At 37.9% G+C, this 25,414-nt stretch overlaps 1 protein-coding gene across 2 annotated transcripts; it reads right to left on the reverse strand.

The window, feature by feature from the left end:
* Positions 1–556: 556 nt before the first annotated feature.
* On the reverse strand, positions 557–21,437 carry NFIL3 (nuclear factor, interleukin 3 regulated). 2 transcript variants are annotated; one of them, XM_032213473.1, is made up of 2 exons: positions 20,980–21,437; positions 557–2,510 (listed from the first exon to the last, which is right to left on the reverse strand). In XM_032213473.1, the coding sequence occupies exon 2, from the start codon at positions 2,317–2,319 to the stop codon at positions 940–942; it is 1,380 nt and encodes a 459-aa protein (XP_032069364.1). In that variant the 5' UTR covers positions 2,320–2,510; positions 20,980–21,437; the 3' UTR covers positions 557–939. The 2 variants fall into 2 exon arrangements, with proteins under 2 accessions (XP_032069364.1, XP_032069365.1); XM_032213474.1 differs by lacking the exon at positions 20,980–21,437 and adding an exon at positions 19,195–19,332.
* Between the last annotated feature and the right edge of the window lie 3,977 nt (positions 21,438–25,414).

Here is a 25,414-nt window from a genome sequence, read left to right on the forward strand (position 1 = left end):
GGTTGTATCTATCTGTCCAGTTGGACCAGGAAGAAGGTGCATGCTCCAGGTATCATCTACTAGCAGTGTCATCTAGCAAGTTTCTCTTTCAGGACATCCATCCTAGACATCAGACTTGTCCTGAACTTGCTTACCATTTGTAATGCCTTGAAAACCTGATTTTATTATCAAGACTGGGGCCCCAGTTGTAATTGTATATGTATCATGTGCTAATTGTTGTTGGTGGTTGTTTTTTCTCAGCTTATCTTGCTTTTAAGTATTAGAAGTATTAAGTATTAGATTGACAGCCATAATCAAGTAAATAATAATGCACCATATTACTCAAAAATGCAACGGGCATAAGTCAGAAAAAAATATTGTCTTTCCCAGGTATTTTCATTTTCTGATTTGTCCATTAGATATTCTCATAATATCTAATTACCAATTGTCTCTCAGCACCTGGTTTTTGGTTGTTGTTTTTTGACATGCAACTTGGCATGCAAAACAAGGATAAGAAGTGATGGAGAGGAGAATGACACCCTATAATGATAATGAAAATATTGGAAGAAAATGGAGATATGTCTCATGACATGATTTTATGAACTTAAAAAAAAATCCTGACTGAAAGTGATTTGACAGTTTACAGTTTGTGCTTGTCACCAATTTTTTATTGGAACTGGCAACTTCCACACTTTATAGTAACAGAATGACAGAAAAATAATGTTCACTATATATACAGAGCATGTACACAGGCATCTTCACCATACACGAGGCTAGTGATCTTGACAATCTCATCTCCACAGTCATCTGTGCACTAAAAGACATCATCCATCAGACATTATGTGAACATTACAGTGAAATGACATTCCAAGTCCAGTGAAAATTCAGCGTAAATACAAAACATACCAACCTACTGCAAATGACATCCTTTAAAATAATAATTACTCAGTAGTCATTTAGCTAGTCTGAAACAGAGATGTGTTGTGTAGTTATAAGTCTCTTAAGGGAAGCAACCTCTGCAGACAAATTTGCTATGCCCTGCTTCAAGTACAAATTTTCTGTCTCAGAGACTTTGTAGGAATTGTCTTTAACATCAAGCCCTGTGGTTTTGCAGTCACTCTGAGTTTTTTCAGTGAGTTCTTTTTGATGGTGCCAGTGTTCCGGTTTCAAAGACCAGTCTTGGATATTAGTCACTTGAATTGAGAAAGGAGTGTGAGTATTGTGTGCTAAATTTTGTGCATTGTTCTTTTCAAGTTCAAAATGTCTTTTAGATGACATATCAATAGGTGACAGTCGTTTTTGTGTGGCATCGTATTCATTATCCAACATTTCCACTTTGATTTGCATGGCCTTTGCCTTAATTCTCAGTTTATGAGGAAGTGCAGAAGAGCTTACCTCTGGAACCTTAACTATGGCATTAGTATTTTTAAGTTCAACAGGAGAATGGATTGGACCTTTAGGAACCTGCTGCTCATCTTCTCCATCTGATGACTTTCCCACAACACCCTCATCAGTTTCTGAAGTCCTTGGAGAATTGCTGGAGCTGTTTGCTTGCAACAGTGGTGGGGAATGTGAATAGCCATTAAAATGACTTCCCATGAAGCCTGGGTATATTGAGGTTGTAAAGGACCCTCTTTCATCTCGTGAATCTCTTGTATAGTTTTCTAATTCCATAGGTTCTTGCTTTATGAGTTGGAATTTATTATCAGTATTTCTGCAATTGTTTTGTGTGGGGCTTGTTTGAGTGTGCTCTATTGATGACACTTCAGATACATCAGATAAAGAGCTTTGTGGTGAGTGCTTAATGACAGATATACAACTACTGCTTACAATAGTTGGCTCATGTTCATCAATGAAAGCGTTAATGCTTGATTTGGAATTTTGGTATTCTTGAAAATAAACGACTGTTGAATTGTTGAGCTTCTGAATCTCTTGGGCATATGCAGAAGAGCTTATTAAACCAAACTTTAACTTCAGTGAAAGTAACTCAGCTTTTAAAGTGGCATTTTCTTCTCCCAGTGCAATTAGCTTGTTCTCTAAAACAAGATCGTTCAGTCGCCGTTTTTCCCTAGACCTTTTGGCAGCTTCATTGTTTTTACGCCGTTTTTCCCAATACATCGCATCTTTCTTTTCATCTGGAATGAATTCCCGCTTTCTCCTGCACGCTGAAGCCTTGTTTTTCGTAACAGCTCCTTCTGCAAGTAACATTTCATCACCAGTAGCTAAGTCATCTGATACATCAGTCAGTGTAGAATTAAGAGACATAATTTTGTCCATGTTGCCACTTGTATCAGCAGATGCCTGTTCTGTTTTAATGGACTGCATTTTTCTTAGCTGCATCAGAAGAAAGTTTCAGTAAATATGTAAATAATAATATGATAAAGTAACCTTTCAGGACTTGTTGAACCAGAATAATTTGATATATAGTGTGATTTTAATTCCATAAGTATTATTCTGTTTGTTCCATAGTCTCAGGCATCTTGGTGAAATGTTCCTCTGAGCTGATCCATCTGAGAAGCTTCTTTAAAAATCTGTGGCATACAAAAGAATAATAATTGTTTAGTTACTAATTTTCAGTCTCTTTTTTTTAAAAAAAAGTATTTGCAACACTTTTAATAATTGTATTTATTTTATGCAATTATCCTTAGTTATCATTTACACAATATTTATGCTCCCTCATAAACTGACTCAGTGGTTAACTATAATGCCTAAGTACACAACCCAGTAAAAACCACAATACCCTCAGACCAACATAACATACTGGTAGCTAAAAAAAATTCTGCCCAGTCACTAAAAACTTAAATGCCTGCTTAAAAAGGAAAGTCTTCTCAGGGCAGCGTTGTTTTTATGAGCTTTTTTTGTGTGCTTAATGCAGGTATAAAGGGCATCTCTTTGACTACACAGTTGGGTCTAGCAACTTGGTTTTTTTAACACGCGCCCACCTAACCTCACAGATCCCCCTTATATTGAAACAACTACAGAGAAGATCTTCCTTCTGATCATATCCCTTTTGCTTCTCACAGTGAAAAAATCTTGAGGAAGTCCTCTCTTGGTATTTTTATATCTTTTCCATTTTACAAAATAGAATTATTTTAGTAAAGTAACCCCTAACATAACCTGGTAATGTGCTGACTAGAGCTTTGTATTCATGTACTCATTAGGCAAATGTATAGGGCTGTCCAACTCACACATGGTGACTCCAAGAAGCTTACAACATTAAAAACCCACAATCTAAAAACCCTCCCCTCCCCTATCCCATCCCTATTTACAAAAAGTGCCTTACATATTACATTATCTATCATGTACATAGAGTGCAGATCAGCTATTAATAATTACATGCTTAAAAACCAATTGAAAGACATCATTAAAACCTCATTAATAAACACAAACAGCATTTACCTAGCAAACTAGCTTAATCATTATTCCCACAACTAAATGGAATCTACTTGTCTAAATATATATAGTAGATAGAACCATAAATATATTTATTGTGTGAACAATTTTTAGAAATCCAGTAAACCACTAATACCAAGGAGACACACTGCTTGCATTCCTCAGAAGGAATCAAAACCAAACATATTTATACACACATATATATGTTAAGCAGAGTGGGCAACATTTTCTGTCCAGGGGCTGCAACTCACTCCATTCTGGAGTGCTGCAGGAACATTTCTGTTTGACATGAATAGAAAGAGGAAGTGCAAGTTTTAGAACCCTGCAGATTTTGGAAGCTGTGTTCTGCTGCTTCCAAAATGCCGTACCTCTAAACATTTCCAGCGGCCACCCCACCCACTCTCACGGTTTATGATCTTTTTGCCAAGAAACAGCATTTACTTCTGATTTCTGGCAAAAGCAAACTCAAAGCAAACAATGGGTTCACCAATGATTGACTCAGTATACTTCTGAGTTATCCGTCAAACTAATATTTGGTTTAGATACAGATGGTCCTCGCTTAACCATAATTAGGTCTGGAATTGCCATCACTAAGGAAAGCGCTCATTAGGCGAAATATCTGAATACATCACTGAGCTACAGCAGTTCCAGTAATCTGGTTGCAGTCATTAGATGAGGACCATGCCACTGTTAGATGAGGACCTCATATGTCAACATAGCCTACCCCTACTTCCCTCCTAGCCACCCCTGGCTGATCATTGCTCAGCTGACTTTTGTGGCCTCACAAATTGCCAGCAGCTATAAGTCCTTTGGAGTGGTAGCCACAATAAATTTAATGTATTACTGAGTAACAGCAGTAGTCATCAAAGCAGTCGTATACATTTATCATATAAAGTATGATAAAACATATCATTTTACACTATTCCAGAAAAAAATAAACATATACATTTTACTGTTGATAATTCATTGATTTATGTTTGAAGTACAGAAATAATGATGTAGCTGCTTTCTAATTAATTCTAACCGACTGGAGTGGGTGATAAATAATGCTTTATAAAGTCAAGGAAATTAGGAAATACAGGCATATGTCTCTTATGTTTGCTTACATCATGATTTCCCTTCTCTCTTTAGTAATTGATAAATCTTTTCTCAATCAGGTTAACAAATGATCGCTATAAATTACCCAATTCCTGATACACTTTTCTGCTAGAAGATCAATATAGCTGAAACACATTTCACCCGGAGATGGAAGCTTCATTGGTGTGCCAATGGAGCACTTGCAGGGGATGTAATTTCACCACCTCCAATTGCTTCATCTGTGCTCAAACACTTCTCACCCTGAGACTGGAAGCTTCTGGAGACCATGATCTTGCACGACTTCAGGCATCCATCCATTTTTGCAGAGAATGGGTGTCTGAAGTCCAATGAGAATGGGTGTCTGAAGTCCCACTAGAAGCTTCCAATCTGTGCATGAAAAGTGTTTGCACACCAACGGGAGACTTGAAGCAAAGCAATTTCACTGCCCCAAAGCTTCCCATCCGCATGCAAACACTTTTCTGTGCCACACTTCCGTGGGAGCCTTTGGAGGAAACTCACTGAGACTGCCTGCCACTCCAGAAGTGGCAGATGGGCTCGGTGAGTCAGACAAGCCAGGCAGGGCGCACTTGTACTGTTCTCCCTCTGTTCTCACTGCTTGCCGAGAGCAGGCAAAGAAACAGAGAGGCTGAAGAGAGGAGACAGTTCGCGAGATCTTCCAAAGGCCTGCCAATGGCGGGGAGGGGGGGAAGGAAATATGCAGGGTGAATGTTGCAGTGCCTCTGCAGTCACTCTTACCGTGGTGCTACAACATTTGTAACCTCGGGACTGTGTCATAAGTACTTGGGGGTGGTTATATTGAAATTTTGAACGGTTGCTAAGTGAGCGATAATAACTCGGGGATTACCTGTCTTTTATATTTGTAAAGGTTGGGCCAACCAGCTCTGCTAATATAACTATAGTGTTATTTTACATTTTTAAAATATTTGCTTTAGAAATTTCTAATACTCGGGCCTTTTTTAAAACCTTGGTATAATGAAAATAATAACTAAATGTAATAACTAAAATTTAAATATTATACTGAAATAGTTTCTTAAAATAACATGTCTAAATGACAGAAATTATCATAACACAGGTCAGATTTGTTCATATTAAAAATATTCCAATCAGTTTATAACCTAAGCTGTGATCAAAAAGTCTGGAAATATATTCTTTAATCCAAGCCAAAATACTTTACTTTGCCCATTCATTTTTACTATTACTGAACTGCAAGTGTCTCCAAAAGTCTATATCATAGCAAATCCATCAATCTAAAAGATATTCTGTATATAAAAACAGGCAATAATTTAATCCTTTTTTCAGGACTTCTAATGTACTGAACATGTTGGCAGGAATCATGCATAATTCTCATTTATTTCTGCCAATAAATCTCTTTTTCACAATGACCAAATTAATCAATTGCAGTTAGTACTATTTGTTAAATATTTATTTTAACTATTTTCTATATGGCTTTTCAGGTTATGCACCCCCAAATATTAATGTATTTTAAAAAAATAATTAAAAAGAAAACACTAAAATGAAGCTATTTTAAAACACGAACAGCAGTATTCCTTGCTTAATAAAGCAATATCAATTACACCAAGATTTAAACATATTTTCAGCATCACTTACACAAAAATAGGTTGGTGCTTGCTTTATCTTTAGTACTATACATACTGTACAGTATTCCACAGAATTGAGGCCATGGCAGAATAGGCCTTTTTCCTTGTTGGTTATTCTTGATACGGGAGAGTTATTTGAAGTACACTGACCTCATGTTTTTAAAGCATTATAGGTTAACGTCAACATCCTCAACTTAGTTCGTTGGAAAATTAGCAACAAGTATAGCTATTTCAACAGAGATGGTGAGGCATTATACACAACAGCCTAGCTGGTGGTACTTCCAAGGACCACCTATATCGTATTTCAGCATTCATTATAGCAATAGCACTTATATACCACTTTACAGTGCTTTAAGGCCCTCTCTAACTGGTTTACAGAGTCTGCTTGTACTCATTTTACCCACCTCAGAAAGATGGAAGGCTGAGTCAACCTTGAGCCTCCTGAGATTTGAACTGCTAAATTGCAGGCAGCCGGCAGGCAGCAGAAGTAGCCTGCCATACTGCACTGTAACCACAGCGTTACTATGGCTCCTATGGCATGTTATTCATCCCATTCCAAATCAAATAATGGTTCAATGTCATGGTGCTGGAGGTATAGTTACTAATTTAGAATGAACACAATCTAATAAGCACAATTATGCTAATAAACAACCGTGTATTCCACGTCCTTCAGAAACTGAGGTTTCCTTTTGTGACAGTAAATAAATAAAATTGAACTGAATGAAGGAAATGGTAAACAAAGTACCATTTCCTCTGACAATATGAAAAGCATTCTTGTGGTTAAAATAAGATAAATCTTCCGGTAACAAATTCAATATTTACAGTAACCACAAAGTTAAAGTGGGTTTTTTTTTCTCACATTGTGTCTTTACAAAGAGTTACTATTTTAAAAATCTACTAAAACTCTGCAAAATTCCATTAGCTTTATACAGTGTCCATACTGTATAATTTGCTATGGCACGCTATCAAAGTCAAACCTTGGATCTCTTTCAATTTCTCTGTGCATATGTCAGCTAGAACTTCATCTGTTGGTAATAGCAAATCAAGTCAATTTTTATTACTGCTATTTATAATGTAATTATAAAATATATGTGTGTGTACATATACATAAATTAGTGAACTGTAATTCCACCAATTATTTTATTTCAAATTCTATCATTTCTTCTATGGTTAATTTCAGTTCTTTATTTGTTTCTGCAATTTATCTACTACCTCAATCCTCATTGACCCTGTGAGTAGTTCAGATAGTAAGACAGAAATAAGAATAAAGTCTATATTTTAAAAACTTATCTAACAAGTTTAAAAGTAACTACAATCAATCTATGGTCAATCCCCAAATGCCTTCCAGAATAACCAGCTTTTTACTACCCAATTATAAATGCTACCTTGCATCTCTTGAAAGATCTTTTAAAAGACAATGAACTACTAAAATTGTTTACAGCATAAGTCATTTTAATAATGTAATAATCAGCAACGTAATAATCAGCAATAACTAGTTTAATATTGAAAAGGGCAACATGAAAACCATACAAATTCATAACTCATCCCAACTTTTTATCTCTTCCATACTTTAAAATGCTACTGCTTCTGTTGTCTTCAAAAACACAATTTCTGAAAGACTTCTTTTCAGCCTGACAGAGACTTCAAGGTAAATTATCTTTGGTTAAGAGGCAATGAGAAGGAATGTTAAGCAATTTACTATTTTTATCCTCTACACCTGGAGTTTGCCTCATAATCATGAAACTCAGGTATTCATTTGCAGAAGGACAAAAGTAAGCCCATGAAACAACAGAGTTGCTAGTATTCAACTAAATCTATGCAATCAGGTTAAAAAAAGACTAAAAACTGTATTTACCTGGTTTGGCCATTAACTACATTAACCCTCAATGGTGAAATGAACAGAGGCATCATATTTGTAGTCAAACCAATTATTTACCATTGTGATATAATATAATCTCTGAGGGAGATGGGTGGTTCAAAAGTATGAAATATAAAAAATATAAATTTGCAATGATACAACTGCAGTTGATCATCAAACTGCCTGGCTTTCTTTGTCTAGCTTGATTCTAAAGCACACAATGATGCTTTTTGTTACTTTCTAGTTAAAGATTTATAGACTAGAATAGATATTATTCTAAAACAACAATCAGGCTGTTAAAAGACCAACATTGTCAGATAAATACCTGGAATGTTTCTATTAACTTTACAACCTTTAGTCATTATCGTGCAAGGCATACAGAATGCTCAGTCATGGGTCATGTACATATATACAGTAGTTAGTTCTAAATATAACACATTTCAGCTAAAGGGCTTGTCAAATTCTTGGTATTTTTAATAGCAAGTTCTACTCTTGAAGGACAATGTTGTATGCATATATTTAATTATATTACTTTTGCACTTGAATTAATAATTATTCAGCTTTTACAACACATTTTTCATTGTTATCAACTTATAAAAACAATGTAAGTTTCAAGAATTGTTCCTAGGCATAATTATTTATATTGATTTATATTTGATTTATATCAGAGCTATAAGTAAATCACAAAGTCATTTAAAATTAAATGAAATTTCTACCATTCTAGATCAAGCCATCTATTTTAATAGACAATGAATACAGCAAATACCTAAAACACTCATGTTATCAACTGTTTTGGTTATTGGTTCGGAATTAAAACCTAAATTTCAGTTTGATTTTTTTTTTTAATAAACGAGTTGCAATCCTATTTGGGAATAAACAACTTTAAACATAATGGGTCTGATTTCTATATAGGTTTCTGCTGTGAATATGTTGTATTATGTTATATTAGTTGATTATCGGTAAAATGAAATTATGGCCGTCTGCATTTAACATTTACATTCTTCTTCTATTCTTTTTTTGCCAGCTTGATGTAAAACAGTTTAAGAAAACCTTGCCTCAACTGAGATACTTTGGCAACAACTTGCAAGTTATTCAGTCCAGGTAGTAGGCTATCACATACTCCCACTGGACAATTCCCATAGTGTTCTCATCTTTCTCCTCTAAGAAGAAAATTGCCATTTGCTTTTATGCCTAAGGAGGAGTCTTCCTGGACATACTTATATGACTATATTAAATTAAATTTTGTATAGAGAGAGGTAAAGCATCAAAATACTTGCCCCCACAGGCAAGTATATAAATTAGCACAAAAAACACCCCTAAACAAACAAAACAACTGTTTTCTGCCTTTTTATTTTTAATGTCTTTCAGACCTACCCTTACCGTGAGTTATTTGATAGCAAAACAATTATATATCTTGCTTTATAAATAAAAGATTGCTTATTGGAAATCCAACATAAACATGAAATGTTAATCTTATTATTACTCAATGTTGATAAGGCATCCATGGGGAGAGGGGAATCATAATGCAAGAGAACAGGCATAATATTGTGATTCTAGCCTTGCCTCTATTGTATGTGTGTACCATATTGGCACATGTACAAAAGGGATAAGACTTAGTTTGTAATACTACACCTGCCAGAGTGGAGCTTTACCTCATCTTTTACCAGTTATCACTGTTTCAATTATCTGCTGTTGAAAACATACTTCTCAATCTCATCTCAAATAAATCTGAAATGAAATCCCAACCTCATGACTTCACAAAAGACGGAAAGATAGATGGGAAGTGGACAATTTTCCCTTCCCCTTATATACCCTATCTCTCATATGTTCTGTGTGAACTTTCATTGGGTCCTGTAGAGCAGGGGTAGTAAACTCAAGGCCAGCAGGACGGATGCAGCCTGTGGGGGTGCTTAAATCCGGCCCATGGGGCCAGCCTGGAAATATCAAACTTCTGGCCTGCGGTGCCTCTGCTCGCCAAAACGGACTGTGTGCGAGCCCTCCCGCAGCCAGTTTTCAGCCTCCCTTGCCTCCTGAAGCAAATGTGGGCCACACATTTTTGGCTGGCAGTGTGCTACAGGGGAGGCTGAAAATGGGCCATGAGGGGGCTGAAAATGAGCCGCGTGTGGGCCTCAGGAGGCCTCCATGCTGCCTGTTTTTGGCCGGCAGAGTGCTGCTGGAGCAGGAGAGGCCGAAATTCCTTCTGATATTTCAAAAGGCCCTCAAGATCTGGTTATGTGATTAGTTCTGGGGCTCTGAAGGTGACTTGTCTAGATGGCTCCACTGCTGAGGGGGGATTTTAAAAAATTTTCTTAACTGCAGTTTGTATTTATTACTGGCTTTTTTATTTACTGTTTTTATATTTTTGTTTTTATCTATTGTTGTATGCCACTCTTCGATGACATGGGTGGCTATATAAATTTTATAATAAGTACATACATACATACTATTTATCATAAGATAAAGAGCCATATTTTTGTGAGATGGACGATCATATAAATATAAATAAGTCTGTAATAAAAAAAATTGCTATAAATTTACATTAACAAGCAAACAAGAAGAAAACTATTTTCAGTGTTTAAAAAAGAGGCATCATGCAATTTTGCAGTACAGTATTTCTGTTTTACTCAAATAGATAGCTATAATTTATTCTACTACTTAGCTATTAAGAATTCTCCTCAAAAGTAACTAACACAAATTATAATGCTGCAGCTCAATAACCAGGTTTTCTGGGAGTATGCACCACCTAATTCACTGAAAGTTATGTTTAGCAATGGGATTGGATTAAAGGGTGTCATTTCACTGGTCCACCCTATGGCATCAGCAGCATTTATCTTGTCCTTCAACTCACTGGCATTAATTCCTTTCCAATCTGCTCTGAAATGTTGAATAAGCCTTCACCATGGATTTAAGCCACTGTATAGCATAAGTACAATAAAAAGTCTGTTGTATGATTAGTAGCATGCTTGATTAATACTGGGCATAGCCAATGTTACACTGGCAGCTAAAGTTAGAAGTTCACATTTGATTTTTTTTCTTCTTCAATTGAAGTGTTGAGCTTATTTTGTGATTCTGTATATATAGGAACATATTCTATACAGCTTTTTTTTAAAAAAATTCCCAAGTAGAAATATATGTTTGTGCTAACTATCTACATATTGTAGGTATGCATTAATTTAGAAAACTGCAATGCAATTAATCTAAAGTGAATGTACAAGGATTAGATGTCAAATCTTTAAAAACAAAAGAAAAAGAACAAACACAAATACATCACTATGTAAAGTTCAGTATTGCCTTAAAAGGCAATTTTATATAATTTATGGAATCTGGGTTAGAATAAATATTATTTTATACATGTACAAATATTAGCATTTTTCTATTATTTTCCAATATTCATAATTATTTAACTATACATAGAAGTTTATAAAATATCCTTTATAAAATTTTATAAAAGGTTCAATAATAAACATTTTTTCTGTTTGCCTCCCCTATCCCAAGAATAGGCAAAAGGATAAGAGTTCTGAATCTGATTAATGAATACATTTTATTATATTACACAGTGAGTACTTGATTTATTTAAATACATTTCTGTCAAGACTATGATTACAAAACTATATGAAACACTTATGTCATAATTTCAGTTGATTCTATAGTTATATAAAAGTAGCAACTGGTAAATGATTTATAGAAGTACTAATAAATGATATATACAAGTTGGTGAATGATAATCACTCTTAATTAAATGGTAAGGATGTTCTTGAGTTGAACTTGATCTTTGGTAACTGCAACTATGAAATTCTGTTGGCCTTGTTACAAAAATAGTTTGCCTGATTTTTCCAGGATGCATTTCTAAATTCTCAGTCTAACTGGTGGCCTTGGAATTTCCAAGTAGTTCTTAGTCCAATTACTAAACAGGCCCAACTTGCTTACCTTCCAAGATCTGGCATAGCTCAGACAATTACATTGCTCTCAGTGTTGCTATATACAAAGCTGAATGTCTTCCTTACTGAACACATAAACATGGTTTATGACAAGTCTGTAATAATACTGAATCATCTATTTTTTGTTCAATTTAAATACTTGTAAAGTTATTCTTTTTTTAGAACTTCCTAAGACAAAAAGCTCTATTATTACTACTTTTTATTTATTTTACTAATCACACCTATATAGCCACCTGTCTCTATAAAAGCAACTTATAACATTAGCTCGCAAAAAAAATTGCATATCTTTTTAACAATTTAAAATAATGCAATCCCCTGAAGACTATTTTGGTTGTTGGCAACACAAATGCAGATCAGCATTTTTTTCAATCATAGCTCTACTGATCTGAGCTATAAAATGGAATAAGGCAAGTGGCAAATCTGGCTGATTCAACGTTATTTCTAGTCAAAGTCTAATTTGGATCTATTTGAGATGACCTATAAAATGCATCTTCCAGTTTCAAGACATCAGCCCTATGAATTTTTTGTGAGAGCAGAAATGTCTCTAAGCAAAAAAATTAATTTCCTCAACATTAATGAAGTTTTGTGATAACAATACAGTGGGAAAATCACATTTAACAATATTTCTATACTGAATAATAAGAGTAAAATGCACAATAGTTACCAATGACAGCCGTTAAAACAAAACTTCAGGAAGCCATGCTATCCTACACTGTATACAGATTGCTATTTATGGGAAACAATGAATTTAGACAGCACTTGTAGCTTTGAAAAAGCAAATATTTACAGTAAATGAAAAACTTTTTCCCTTGAAGAGTATTCGGCGACTTCAGCTAGTCCAGAATGCGGCCGCGCGAGCGATTGTGGGTGCACCTCGCTTCACCCACATAACACCTATCATCCGCGAGCTGCACTGGCTACCTGTCGATCTCCGGGTGCGCTTCAAGGTGCTACTTGTCACCCATAAAGCCCTACATGGTAGTGGATCTGGGTACTTGAGAGACCACCTACTGCCAATTACCTCCACACGACCTATTAGATCTCATCGATTTGGCCTCCTCCGAGTTCCATCTACCGGTCAATGCCGACTGGCAATTACGTGGAGGAGAGCCTTCTCGGTGGTAGCTCCGACCCTATGGAACGATCTCCCCATGGAGATTCGTACCCTCACCACCCTCCAGACCTTCCGCACAGCCCTCAGAATCTGGCTATCCCGTCAGGCCTGGGGCTAAGACTGTAACCCGCCCGAATGGTATGAATGTTGTGTTTTTAATTATGTATTGTCTTATATGTTAAAAGTTTGTCTCCCCCCTCCCCTTTGGTTGTGAGCCACCCTGAGTCCCCCCAGGGAAAAGGGCGGCATACAAATAAACTTCAAATCAAATCAAATCTAATGGTGCGTGCTTTTAAATAGACCTGAAACTGATTGAGCTTGTATGAAAAGAATTCATGTCCGAGTCAATACACTTTCTGTTTTAAAAGTTATTTTAGCATAGATGAGACATACATCCTAACACAAATCACAGGAAAGTTTACACATTATTAGTCCCAGCAGTATGAGTCACATTTTGGCATACTTGTTTTTCTTTGTCATGGTTGCGATTAAAGTCCTGTCCAGATATGGAAAGTAAGTCTGATTACAGATCACAGTGAGAAAAAAATATGATAAAGTAACATCATCTATATGGTTACTTAAAATTTCCAGAAATAATAATCTTATGCAGCTTGAGGCTATAGAGACTAAAAAACTCTACATTAAGCAAGAATGTATTCCAGTTTTAATTACAATGAACTTCTAGCATGAAAACTCCTTTAATTTAAATACTGTAAAACTGTATATAAAGGTCAGATCAAAGGTCTGTTACATAATAGCTATGCTAATCATTAGCATAAATATATTGTCAATTTGGTCAATTACCAATATCACAACAGTTTAGAAAAAGAACATTTGTGACTTTATATTATATTAATGCTTATAAAAAGCAATACTGTATGTGTATGTGTTTTAGATATTCTGAATTTGAATAAACATAATTTCATGAGCTAGCACATAGCATGCCAAATCTGTCTGCCAAACAAGGTTTAAATTGATAGAAGATAATATTTGTAAGTCTGGATTGAACTGCAGGGTCCTTGGTACTCTCTGAGTTTAGTTGTTTTCTTGTAGATGTTTCACTACCAAACTAGGTAATATTATCAATGCTAGTTTTCTGTACAATTTATTGTAGATGTGTATCAGACATTGGTAGGTATATATCCTGTCATTGGCATTTCTGCAGAAAGAATAGTTGTTCCTTGGTGGAAGTGTACCTACACACAGATCTCTCTGATTTTTCTAATACTGATGATGTTACCTAGTTTGGTAATGAAATGTCTGCAAGAAAACAACCGAGCTCAGAGACCATCAAGGAACCCTCAAGTTTTAAACTGATTGAAAACCATTTTTAATTTTGCTATAAACCCACAGGGCTGGTCTCACATAAAAGGTGGTATATCCTAGCAAGATTATCTGCAAGAATCTGTTATGCTTATGAATCACATCTATTGCTTAACAATATGTAATAATCCTAAAACAAAGCATTTTATGTTCAGAATATTGCATCACTCTGATGTTATAATATCCAGAGATCAAGAAAGTAATGTAACAAAGTACCATCCGGGAAAAGGATATCATTACATAAATGAAATTTGCACAATCTTTAGCAGAATTAGAGCAATTTGAAACAAACTAAATATATATGTTTTGTTTCAAGATTGTTTCAACTGAAAGTGATTGATATCTTGTACAGATTGTACATTAACTGCTAGCACTGTTTTTCTTCACAGCCAACATAAACAGCAAGAAGCAACAGTAGTCTCACATTACTCATAGGGACAGAGTGAACTCAAAACTATTGCTTCAAAAAATAAATTCCAATAGAAAACTGAATCTGTAAGAACAAATAAAAATTGTAAAAACCAATTCCTTGAAGAATAAAATGGTTAAATATTTGGTAATTAAAACTGAAAAGATAGAATAACTATTGGGAAAGCTGTAAATGAATTAGTCAACTTATGAAATTCACTATCACTTTGAACAACAATTTGTCTCTCTGATAATCGAAGACTGATATTGTTCTTATGTGGCAATGGATATAAAGCTGCCCTTAAACCTGGGATTGAAGTTTTTCCTTGCAGTTATACATTATTGCCTGGTAATTTTCTTACACACATGTGCTATGTAAAAAAAAAAAATTCAGGGCAGAATATATAATAGAACGTTTCAGGCTTGCAAATAATATTTCTTATTTATTTACACCTGATTGTTATAACTACTAATCCCTTTTGAAGAAAATAAATATTTACAATTAGATTTCACCAATAGACAATCAGATGCTATAACGAAATGTGAGTGTTTAGGAATATACTGAAATTTTGAGCTGGATAATAGAATGTTATGAACCAGAGAAACAACAGTAATTATAAGTTCATTTCTTACAAGATAGAGGACTTCAGACTAGCAGTAGAGCCTCTGAAACAGAGAAGTGGATTCAGATATATTCTGATTAGTTCTTTAATAGAATTGCTAAGAATGGAAAATTAGTCTTGAGATTCTCAGCAACAGTAAACAATAGCTTTGTTCTATAAAGGAAAAGAAGCTAAAGCTCTGTATACTTTTCAGCTCAGAGAAAAAGATGCTAAAGAATTATTCAAGCCTTTCCCCAACATGTGTTCTCAATATTCCTCCAAATGTATTGTGGTATACTTCCCATTATTACAGCCACTTTGATTGGAGTTATATTTGCAATATTATGCATTTGAAAGGCAATAGGTTGTAGAAGAGTGATTGGAACATATGTTCTACCATTAAGTTCTATGCCAGATTTCTAGCTAGTATCAAAGATGTGTGTGTGTGTGTGTGTGTGTGTGTGTAGTGTTATAGAAGTGTACGCAACAGGACTATAACTTGTTCATGAATTGTTTCATAATTCATTATCGTATAAAAAAACACAAATGTAAAATAAAACAAAATAGTCTGAGTAAACTCCATTGACTTAAATATATTTAAACATATTGAACAAATTCTCAAACACCATGATGTTCCTGCATATCACTAAATCAATTGTATAAATATTTTAAATTATGATTTAACTTGAAAGAAATTATTTTACTACGAGTGATACTAGTGTAATGCAGCTATTTTTATAACTTGCACTGCTAGGTTTTTGATTTAATGATATATCTCTCCTGTTTGTGTTTTGTTTTAATGCCTAAAATTTGACATCATGAAATATGGTGTTGAACTATTTTAATTAAATTTCTATGGGCTAATTGTTTTAATTTCTCTAAAAAAATACATCAGCACATTCTTCACATTCAACTTCGGGGTCATTATTCTCACTTTAGACTTTCAAATCCAAAGTCCTTTAGTTCAATTTGCTATTTAATCTTATGTTACATTGCTACACAACCATACACTTTATACATTGTCCCAAACAAACTATGTTAATCAGCAAGTCAGCCAATTGATTTTGCTGACTCAATGCAGTATAATAGAATTTATTTTTTCCTCTCCATATGTGGGACTACAATTGCCATCTGCTAACCATTTTAGGCAGTAGTGAGGTTTACTTCATATAGATGTATGGAGGATTGTGAAGTCAGTTATGACTAAGAAGTATATTTAACTGCATAACCTATTTGCTAAGGATGACCAATATTGCTAGACAAGTCAATTATTAAGATCTGACGATACATATTTTGTCAAGTGTTAGTACAGTAGGATGACCAATTCCATCTGATATTCCTTTGGGTTGATTCTAAATTATGTAATAAAATTTAGCAACTTTGGTGGGAGTTTTTGATCAGCTAGACCATAATAAGAAAGCAGCACAATATAAGAGATTTTCAAAGAGGGAACTATAATTTTGTACCTATTACCTCAGTGGGGAAAAATAAATGAAAAATATAATAATATTATGATGAAGAATTCCTATGATCATAAATGTTCAAGAAGCACTGATTGGGATGTGTACTGCCATTTATCTGTCAAAGTCTATGCAGGTGGGAAAGAACTGCTCATGTGCTCCCCTTCCACCCAAAGTATTTATGGCACATTTGGGCCCTAAGCTCCCTTTATTTAAGGTCATGGTATTTTTTTCCTGAACTATACTGCTTTTGTAAGAGCCCATGAAGCATTTATTATAAGCCAAAGCTTTCTTGCTCCAGGAGAAGGAAGCCTATATGATATATGCTTGCTAACTGGAAGTTCCATGTTTTTGTACATATTTGAAGTACAACCTATATGAGTTTATTCTACCATATTTTTGTTTATAGGATTTATATTAAAAAAATCAAAAATAGAAAACATAGCAGCTCGGCATAATCTAACAATCTTCCACACAACCAAGAGATGGGCTCTAACTTATGCCCAGAGCCGCAGGCCTGGTCACAAAGTCAAGTTTTCAGGCCTTATGATAGACTAACAGGGCCAGAACAAGTCTTGGGAAATGATGTTCCAAAGGGCAGGTGCCATGACAGAAAAGGTTCTCCTTCTGTGCCCTGCAAGTTGACATTCCCTAGCCAACAGTGCCCACAGAGCATGCCCTCAGCCAGATCGAATAGGGCAGGTAGGAACAGCAATTCTTTGAACAATTAATATATGAACATTAACCACGACACTAAGAAATTCATATTTTTACAATTCCAAAACATTGAAAAAGTTTGTCCTAAAAGCTTAACATTTTATCTAGATTGGGACTTGCACACGTACAATCAAGTGTACATGTTTAGATACCTTCTCAATTTCATAGATCAGTGGATAAGCTAAAGCATATCAAATACAAATATCTCCATCTCTGGAATATGCAATATTTACTGTAGTAGCACTAGCAGATCATGGCAATACTGGGAAATTCAATGTCAAAAAATTGCCAGAAATCCATATAATAAGATCCAGGAAATTTGATTAGCAGAATGGAAGCTAATCCAAATTTCCGGGAGTGTAGTCATCAACATCCAGCAAATAGGACTTGTGACTCCACACAAATTTTGGCAAGTGGAAGAAACTGGTGTATAAAATAGGACCTGAGCTTGATTTACTTCTGAAATAATAATAAACTAGCTGGCAAACCTTATTTTCCTTGTAGATAATATTAGGAGGAAGGCAACAATTAGCTCATGATTTAACAAAAGAAAAAAAATCCTAGCATGTCTGTACATCCTGCACCTGGAAAGAACAGAACAAATAACTAAGATTGGTGGTGATTTATTCTATTTTGGAAACTGTCAATTGTACTAGATTTTCATCACTGACCAGGCAATAGATATCCCAGGCTTTATTAATCCCTGCTTCGCCTCATCGAACATGCAAAGACCTAGCCCAGCCCGCCCTTCACCCAAATTATTTCCACAGACTTCTCCAACGTGGAGATTTCCAAATGTATTGGACTTCAGGCAAGTCGGCTGAGTGCCTGGGCGACATTCCGGCAAGGCTAAGCACAAAGGGGCAGGGTCCTTCAGGCCAGCTGGGGAGGGAAAGCGCGCTGTCTCGGCTGGCTTAACTCAGTTCCATTTCCAAGGCAAAAAGGAGCCGGGAGAGGGAGGCAGGGCGGAGCTCTCCGCCCGCCCTCTCGCCCTGCCTCCCATCCCCGCCTTGAACAGCGCGAGTACACACACTACGTGACTGGAGACGCATCCCTCCCTCCGGCCAGCTTGTTCTGCTCTCGCTCCGTCAGGACAAAACAACTGTTATCCTGCTTTATTTACTCCTGCCCGAGCCAGCCGGGCTTGCGCTCTCCTCTCCCCCTCCCCTTCCCTCCTTCCCCTCGCTGGAGCGCTGCCTGCCGTCTCCCCCCGCCCTCCGCAGAACAAAGGAATGCGAGGCGCCGAGGCAGCGCCCTCCAGCCAGCCCCTTCCCAGCGCGCGCTTCTCGCCCAGTCATAACAACCAACGCCTAAGGGCTGCTGCGAGTCCTTCGGCTCCCTCTCGTCCGGGCACCCTTTCCGGCACCCAGGAAGAGAGGCCCCCAGTCCAGCGCCGCCTCGCTCCTCCTTTCTTCACCAGCCCGCATGGCGAGGCCAGAGCGGACACGAATGACCAGAGGCAGCCTCGGAGAAAGCTGTGAATGTCGGCAACGCCTCCTCGTCCCGCTCGCGCGCGCAAGAGCCCGCAGGAGCATTTTAAAAGGTTGTTAAAATTTGATTCCACGCCCACGCCCCCCCCCCGAACATTTCAGGGTTCGTAAAGAATGGGCCGTTTTCAGTGTAATATTTGCAAAAAAAGTCGGGAACACCCCCCCCCCCGCGCCGCCAAGGAAAAACTGGAGGGAGATTGTGCGAGAGCATCTTACATAGCGCTTTGCACGGCAGGCTTCTGACCAAGTGACATAGATCACAGCAGGCTGAAGCTAACGGCTACCCCCTCATCTCCCATGTCAGCACGATCTCGTTTCTTCAATACAATCTGCAGGGGGCAATGAGATACGAGACACTCACTTTTCCCGAAACACGTAATGATCTCCTAATAGGTCTGTTTTTGTCAAGGGGGGTGGGGATTGGCGGGGGTGGGTGGCTGGGAGATCATGCACGAAAACCGACACCTACCAAACCACTTGATGTCTGTGCGAGATGCCTTCCTAAAAATACCAGCCTTATCAGAACGTCTCCGAAGGCGTGGAGTTCAAAACGCAAGCAAATGTCCTTGAACGCCTATTTGCACAGCTCTGGAGAAAAGACCAGAAATAGCCCAGGAAGCTACAATTGCTTCAGTGTGATGGAGCTAAATATAGTCGTGCGCAATTCTCATTTTAAGGGACGTGGCACATATTCAACAAGCCGAGTTGTCGCTTCATTTAACCACCGATCTACTTTTCCAGAGGGGCGAGGCGGGAGTTTGGGATGCGGCGCGGGGAAGGAATTTAGACATCTCTTAATCTAACGCTTTCTCTTTTTTTTTTTTTTAAAAAAAGGGGGGGGTGAATTGCTTCTTCGCGGGAAGATTTATAAAATCACATAATTAGCTTCCCAGCCTCACTGCCAGAAAATTTTGTGGTTACATAATGCAACGTTTCCAGGAACGATCAAAGAATTGCCTGAAAACCAGTTGCCAATAGAGAGCAAACGGCAGCAAATACACACAGAAGCTTAAAAAAGAAGCGCTTGGAAGAGAACGATTTGTTATGTGTATATTTCCTTTTATAGTTGTATTAAACTGAATTCTGGAACGTAAGGACTGTCCTTTTAAAAGAATTCTCAAGGATCACAGTGGACACCCACTTAAAAGTTTCTGTATCATTTCTTAAACACATTTTCTGTAACATATCCAGAAGAGATGAAATGTGTAACGAGACACAGAATTCCACAGCGCTAAGCGAAAATTCTCCAAGCACTGCACGTTCTCGCCCTATATTAGCGCTTGCCAATAGTTCACCGTGGACGGATTATGCAATGTATGAAATAACAAGTCGCACCAACCTCCCCTCTGGCTGTTTAAGATATTCATACCGCTAAAACGTGCGCCTAGAAAAGAAGTCCAATAAAACACAGGCATCTTGCAGAGAGGCATTTTTCTTACCACCCCTTCCCCATCCCCGACATCGCCGAATAGCAGCTCATTTGCATTCAATTCTTTCACTAGCCCTGTTCAAACAAGGAGCCTTCTTCTCCAGCTCTGCCGGGATTGCTCAGTATCAGTCAGCCTCAAGCTTGTCTAACCTCTTCGCTCCTCCAAACCACCAATTTATCTCATACAAGAGCTACATTACGCAACAAAACCTCCACGGAGAAAGAACAAGCGATAAAGCCCCACGGGCCAGAAAACCACGCTCCAGGTCGGAGAGCGTGAACCCAGGGGCGCATGCAAACATCTTAAGGCGGCGAAGTCCCGCGGTGGCATGCCAAAGGCATGTACAAAAAAGTTGTACGACAGCCATCGAGACAGATGCGCACAAAGCCATTGCCTTACCGATAGCGACAGGCACGTGTATCGAGCTAAGCTGACCTAAGGTCTAAGTGTCCCAATGAAACAAGACTGGCTCGTAGGGATATACGGCAAGTGTACTCCAAGAGAAGATTTTAGTGAGATTACGGATGGAAGAAGATGATGATAATAGATAGGTAGGTAGGTAGATAGATACCTGCACATCTATACTTTAGCGGTCTCCTTTAACACGGTGGGACAGCCTGTCCGTCAGCCCAGAAACTCCTTCTGGCATCTGCCCGCGTTCTTCAGAAGTTGCCGCTTTGGGGGCGAGCGGGCTGACTCAGTGTCCAGGCGCTGGAGCTGGAAAGGCTCAAGGGAGACTTTCTGGAAGACCCTCTGATCAATGGGAGCGCCGCCGCTGCCTCTGCTGGAAGCAGTCAAAAGCAGTTCCCGGGTGAGGAGGAGGAGGAGGGAGCGCGAGCGAGCGAGTACGTCAGGGAGCGGTAACTGGGTCTTCTTGCCGGCTCCGCGCACAACGCCGCCGCCGCTGCTACAGAGAGAGATCTGTGTTAGTAGGTCAATACTGTACACTCTTCACAACGTACAAATTCTCCTGCCAGCCTTTGCGATGACGGGCGGTTGCGTGGTGCCAATCAGAGCTCGGCGCTTCTCGGGGAGCAGCCAATGGAGGCCTCCCGCAGGGAAGTGACAAGGGCAGGACCAGACTTGAATCGAAGCTCGCTCCCCCCCCCCCTCCCGTCTCCCCTTCCCTCCCTTTTACATTTTCTCCGCCCTGTTGGAGAGCGGCGTGTGGGGTACAGTAAGATGTACGCGCTTGGATATTGCATAACACGGCGAAGCGGAGGGGGGGACGAAGGAGGGAGAAAGGAAAGGCAGCTGACATTTACGTAATTGCCCAATGGTGAGCCAGAGAGGCCGGGGCCGAGGCGGAGAGTCAGCCTCCCCCTTTCTTCTCTGCTCCCAGACTATTCAAAAATACGCCGGGCGATGTGTAGTCGTATTGTAGACCTGACATCACAGGGGAGCGCGCGCGGGGTGGGGTGGGGGGAGGTTGGAGCGGGAGCTGAAAATATCCCAGGCGGCCGCTCGCGCTTCTCTGGTCTCGCTCCCGCCTCCAAATGCGGGCGGAGAATAATACACTGTGGTGCAGTTGTGCGTTGTCTTCATCTGCTACACAACCACGCATCTCTCTCACACACACGCACACACGAAATGCACGCACTTTATGGAAGATGGAAATGCGTGAAGGGGCTTGTATTTTCAGACCTTGAAGGTGGAGGGCAGTGGTGGGGTTCAATTTTTTAACTACCGGTTCTGTGGGCGTGGCTTGGTGGGCGTGGCAAGGGAAGGATACTGCAAAATCCCCATTTCCTCGCGATCAGCTGGGAGTCCGGAGGCAGAGAATAGATGAGGGCGGGGCCAGTCAGAGGTCATATTTGCCGGTTCTCAGAATTATTCAAAAATTCCTCGCTATCTCAAATGATAACACTATTCAACACTTAAATGAGGCGGATTGTATATTATCTGTCTACTAAGTAGATCTTTAATGCCACTTTGGAGAATTGTATTGCCTACATTTCTCAGTTAATCTGCCCTCCAGTCAGGATGTCAGTGTAATCAATACTCCTCCAGTGAATTATATTCACTCTGGTTACCAAACAAGACCCTTGTGAAGACAGATTGACTCATTATACTGCAGGGCTAGTAACTTCATTTAGTGAACCTCCAGGATGCAGGCTTCTGCTACTTTGACTTGCAATTTTTTCATTTCTCTCAATTTAGAAATTACATTCTTAAATCACATTTTCAGCTGGGAAATCAATTCATACTGCTAATTTTAACATTGTCGTTCTTCCTTTAAAAAAGGCAAATGCATTTCCAGGAATGATTCATTACTAATAGTTCTTGTACTTTGTTTTTGCAGTTTAACTTAAGGAATAAAGTAGGTTCAAAGTGCAATAACAGAGCAATAACAGTAATGTCATTCAATAGCATTCAAAACACAGAAAGTAAAATACAGTATTTTAATTGTGAATTCAAAGACATATGCATGGCTAATAAGCAAAGGCATTCATGGGGTATGATAAAACAAATCAAGTTAATACAAGGCCATAGTACTGCAATTAAAGATAAAACATGGTGGATTTTTTGCCCACACTCTTATGAACACTTCTGCTAATGTATTAAGCTTTAAGTTTATAACATAAAGGCAGAGAAAAGAAAAGAAAATGATGTGACACTAAAAGGTCACATATGAAGCACGTAATGACATTTCCATCTGAGACAATCCTGTACACACTTGTCTAGGAATAAACCCAACTGAACTCAATAGACTTATATAGAAAGATGACATTATCTAGAATTGTAGAGAAGCAAATAGCATATAGTAAGTTAACTAGGAGTCATTCTTAATTTTTACTTTTTTTCTTCCTATGAATTAACTCCATAATACACTGCTTCCATCCAAGATTTAGTATGCAATTCCCTGTAAAGATTTATCAGGTATATAAAACCTCAGTTTTCTGAAGTATTAACCAATGCAAGTCATTATTGATTGATTACTATTTGATTATGATATTAAATGAATGAGAACCAGTTTAAGGCCTCAGAGGTTGAGTTCTGGTTTCACTTTAGGCACAAAGCCAGATGGGTTACCATGATCCAGTCTTTTTCAATTCTATGAAGGAGGCAATGACAAACCACTTCTGAAAAATCTTGCAAAGAAAACTGCAGGGACTTGTCCATGCAGTCTCAAAGAATCAGATCCAATTAGAAAGGGGAGGGGAATCATTAGTAGGTGTGGCAAAATATAACTCATCTATTAAACATTATTGCACAGCAATTTCTTTTTTAATATTAACTTTTATTTGTACTTTCTGAATTAATCTCTCAATTGGATTAATAAAAATAACATCTGTATTGACTTACAGTATTCTCTGTGATCTTGGTGGAATAGATATCAAGAGGCAAAGTTCTTTTTGATGATCTTAGCATCAAAATCTTAGTGAAATATATATATTGGTTCTGTAAACACTTTTGCTGCTGGATTAATTATTTTAGAAATCTGTATTATGAATACATTATATATTTCCACTGCATATGGCTGGTTTCGCAACTTTGCATAGTTCAAAAACCTTGTGGCAACAGTTGGCTAATAAAATTAAGCTGTGAACATACACTGTTCTTCATTTTGTAAGATCAGACTAGCAAGGGTGAATCCTTCCACAAACTCATTGAAAATCAGTGACTATTTGGCATTGTTTAGCAAGGTTTTTAAAATAATTATAGAAATAGTGTTACCATCTTTCTAATGAAATAAGAATTTGTTTTCAAAGCAATTTTGCAAAAAAAAAAGTCATTATTACATAAGCAGTTTAAAGTTGCTTTTATAGCACTCTGTAGTTTTCCTCTGAAATTGCTATCTTTATGCAGAATCCAGATAACATTGTTTTGCTGTTGTTCTTAATGGTTTTCAAAAATCTGATCTGTATCTTTATGTATATATGCAAGTATCATTTTATGCAGTTGCAATACTATTTGGTGCCGGCTTGAAAATTAAAGTATATTGAAGCTTTTCAGGATTCTTACACTAACAAGTAAAATCTTCCTACTTTGATATTGTTTAGAGCAGTGGTCACCAACTGGTGATCCATGAGAAAATTTTGATGGTCCACAAAAAAAATTATTTGGATTTTTTATATTGCACTACTGTATATACTCGAGTATAAGCCTAGTTTTTCAGCCCACTTTTTGGGCTGAAAAAAGCCGCCTCGGCTTATACTCGAGTCAGTGAAAAATTTGCCCGAAATGGAGGAGAAAAAGGGGCGGGGCCATGCCGCTGGGTGACACTCGTGAATGGCCCAGTGCCCCTGTGAGTTTCCCCTCCCTCTGTGTCAGTTTGCCGCGCAGCGCGCACCGCACCATCCCCCCTCCTCACGTTCTAATGTAATGCAGGGTTGTCTTACGATTCCCCTTCCTCCCCCTCCTGCCGCTCTGCAACGATGTCCCACCTCCTCCTTGTTATGGCAAGCAGCCACATAGCGATGTCCCACCTCCTCTGGTACAGTCATCCAATGATAGGAATCACTGTGCCGTGTGTCATAGGAGGCGAGACATCGCTCCTGCGGCTGCACGGGACATTATCATCACAGCGGGACATCAGCATCATGAGGTGAGTGAAGTATTTCATTGAATACACCGCTAGTTTACTGTTTTTCTTTGAAATAAATATTCAAAAACATTATTGGTATCTATTTTTATTTTTGAAATTTACCGGTAGCTGCTGCATTTCCCACCCTAGGCTTATACTCGAGTCAATAACTTTTCCAGTTTTTTGTGGTAAAATTAGGTGCCTCGGCTTATATTCGGGTCGGCCTATACTCGAGTATATACGGTAAATACTATTTATCTTTTTTTTAAAAAAAACCATTAGTGATCCGCGGGATTTAAAATTATGAATTTAGTGGTCCCTGAGATCTCAAAGGTGATGACCCCTGGTTTAGGACAGTGTTTCTTGACCTTTGCAACTTTAAGATTTGTAGGCTTCAACTCCCCAAATTTATTTCTTTAGTTGAGAAATATATACAACCACCCAAATTTACCTGGATTGAATCTGCGCAGCTTACAAT

This window comes from Thamnophis elegans, chromosome 3 (assembly GCF_009769535.1).
Source record: "Thamnophis elegans isolate rThaEle1 chromosome 3, rThaEle1.pri, whole genome shotgun sequence".
Classification (NCBI taxonomy): Eukaryota; Metazoa; Chordata; class Lepidosauria; order Squamata; family Colubridae; genus Thamnophis; species Thamnophis elegans.

Coding starts and splice junctions, on each gene's coding strand:
- NFIL3 (XM_032213473.1), bottom strand. CDS start 2,319: ATGCAGCTAAGAAAAATGCAGTCCATTAAAACAGAACAGGCATCTGCT.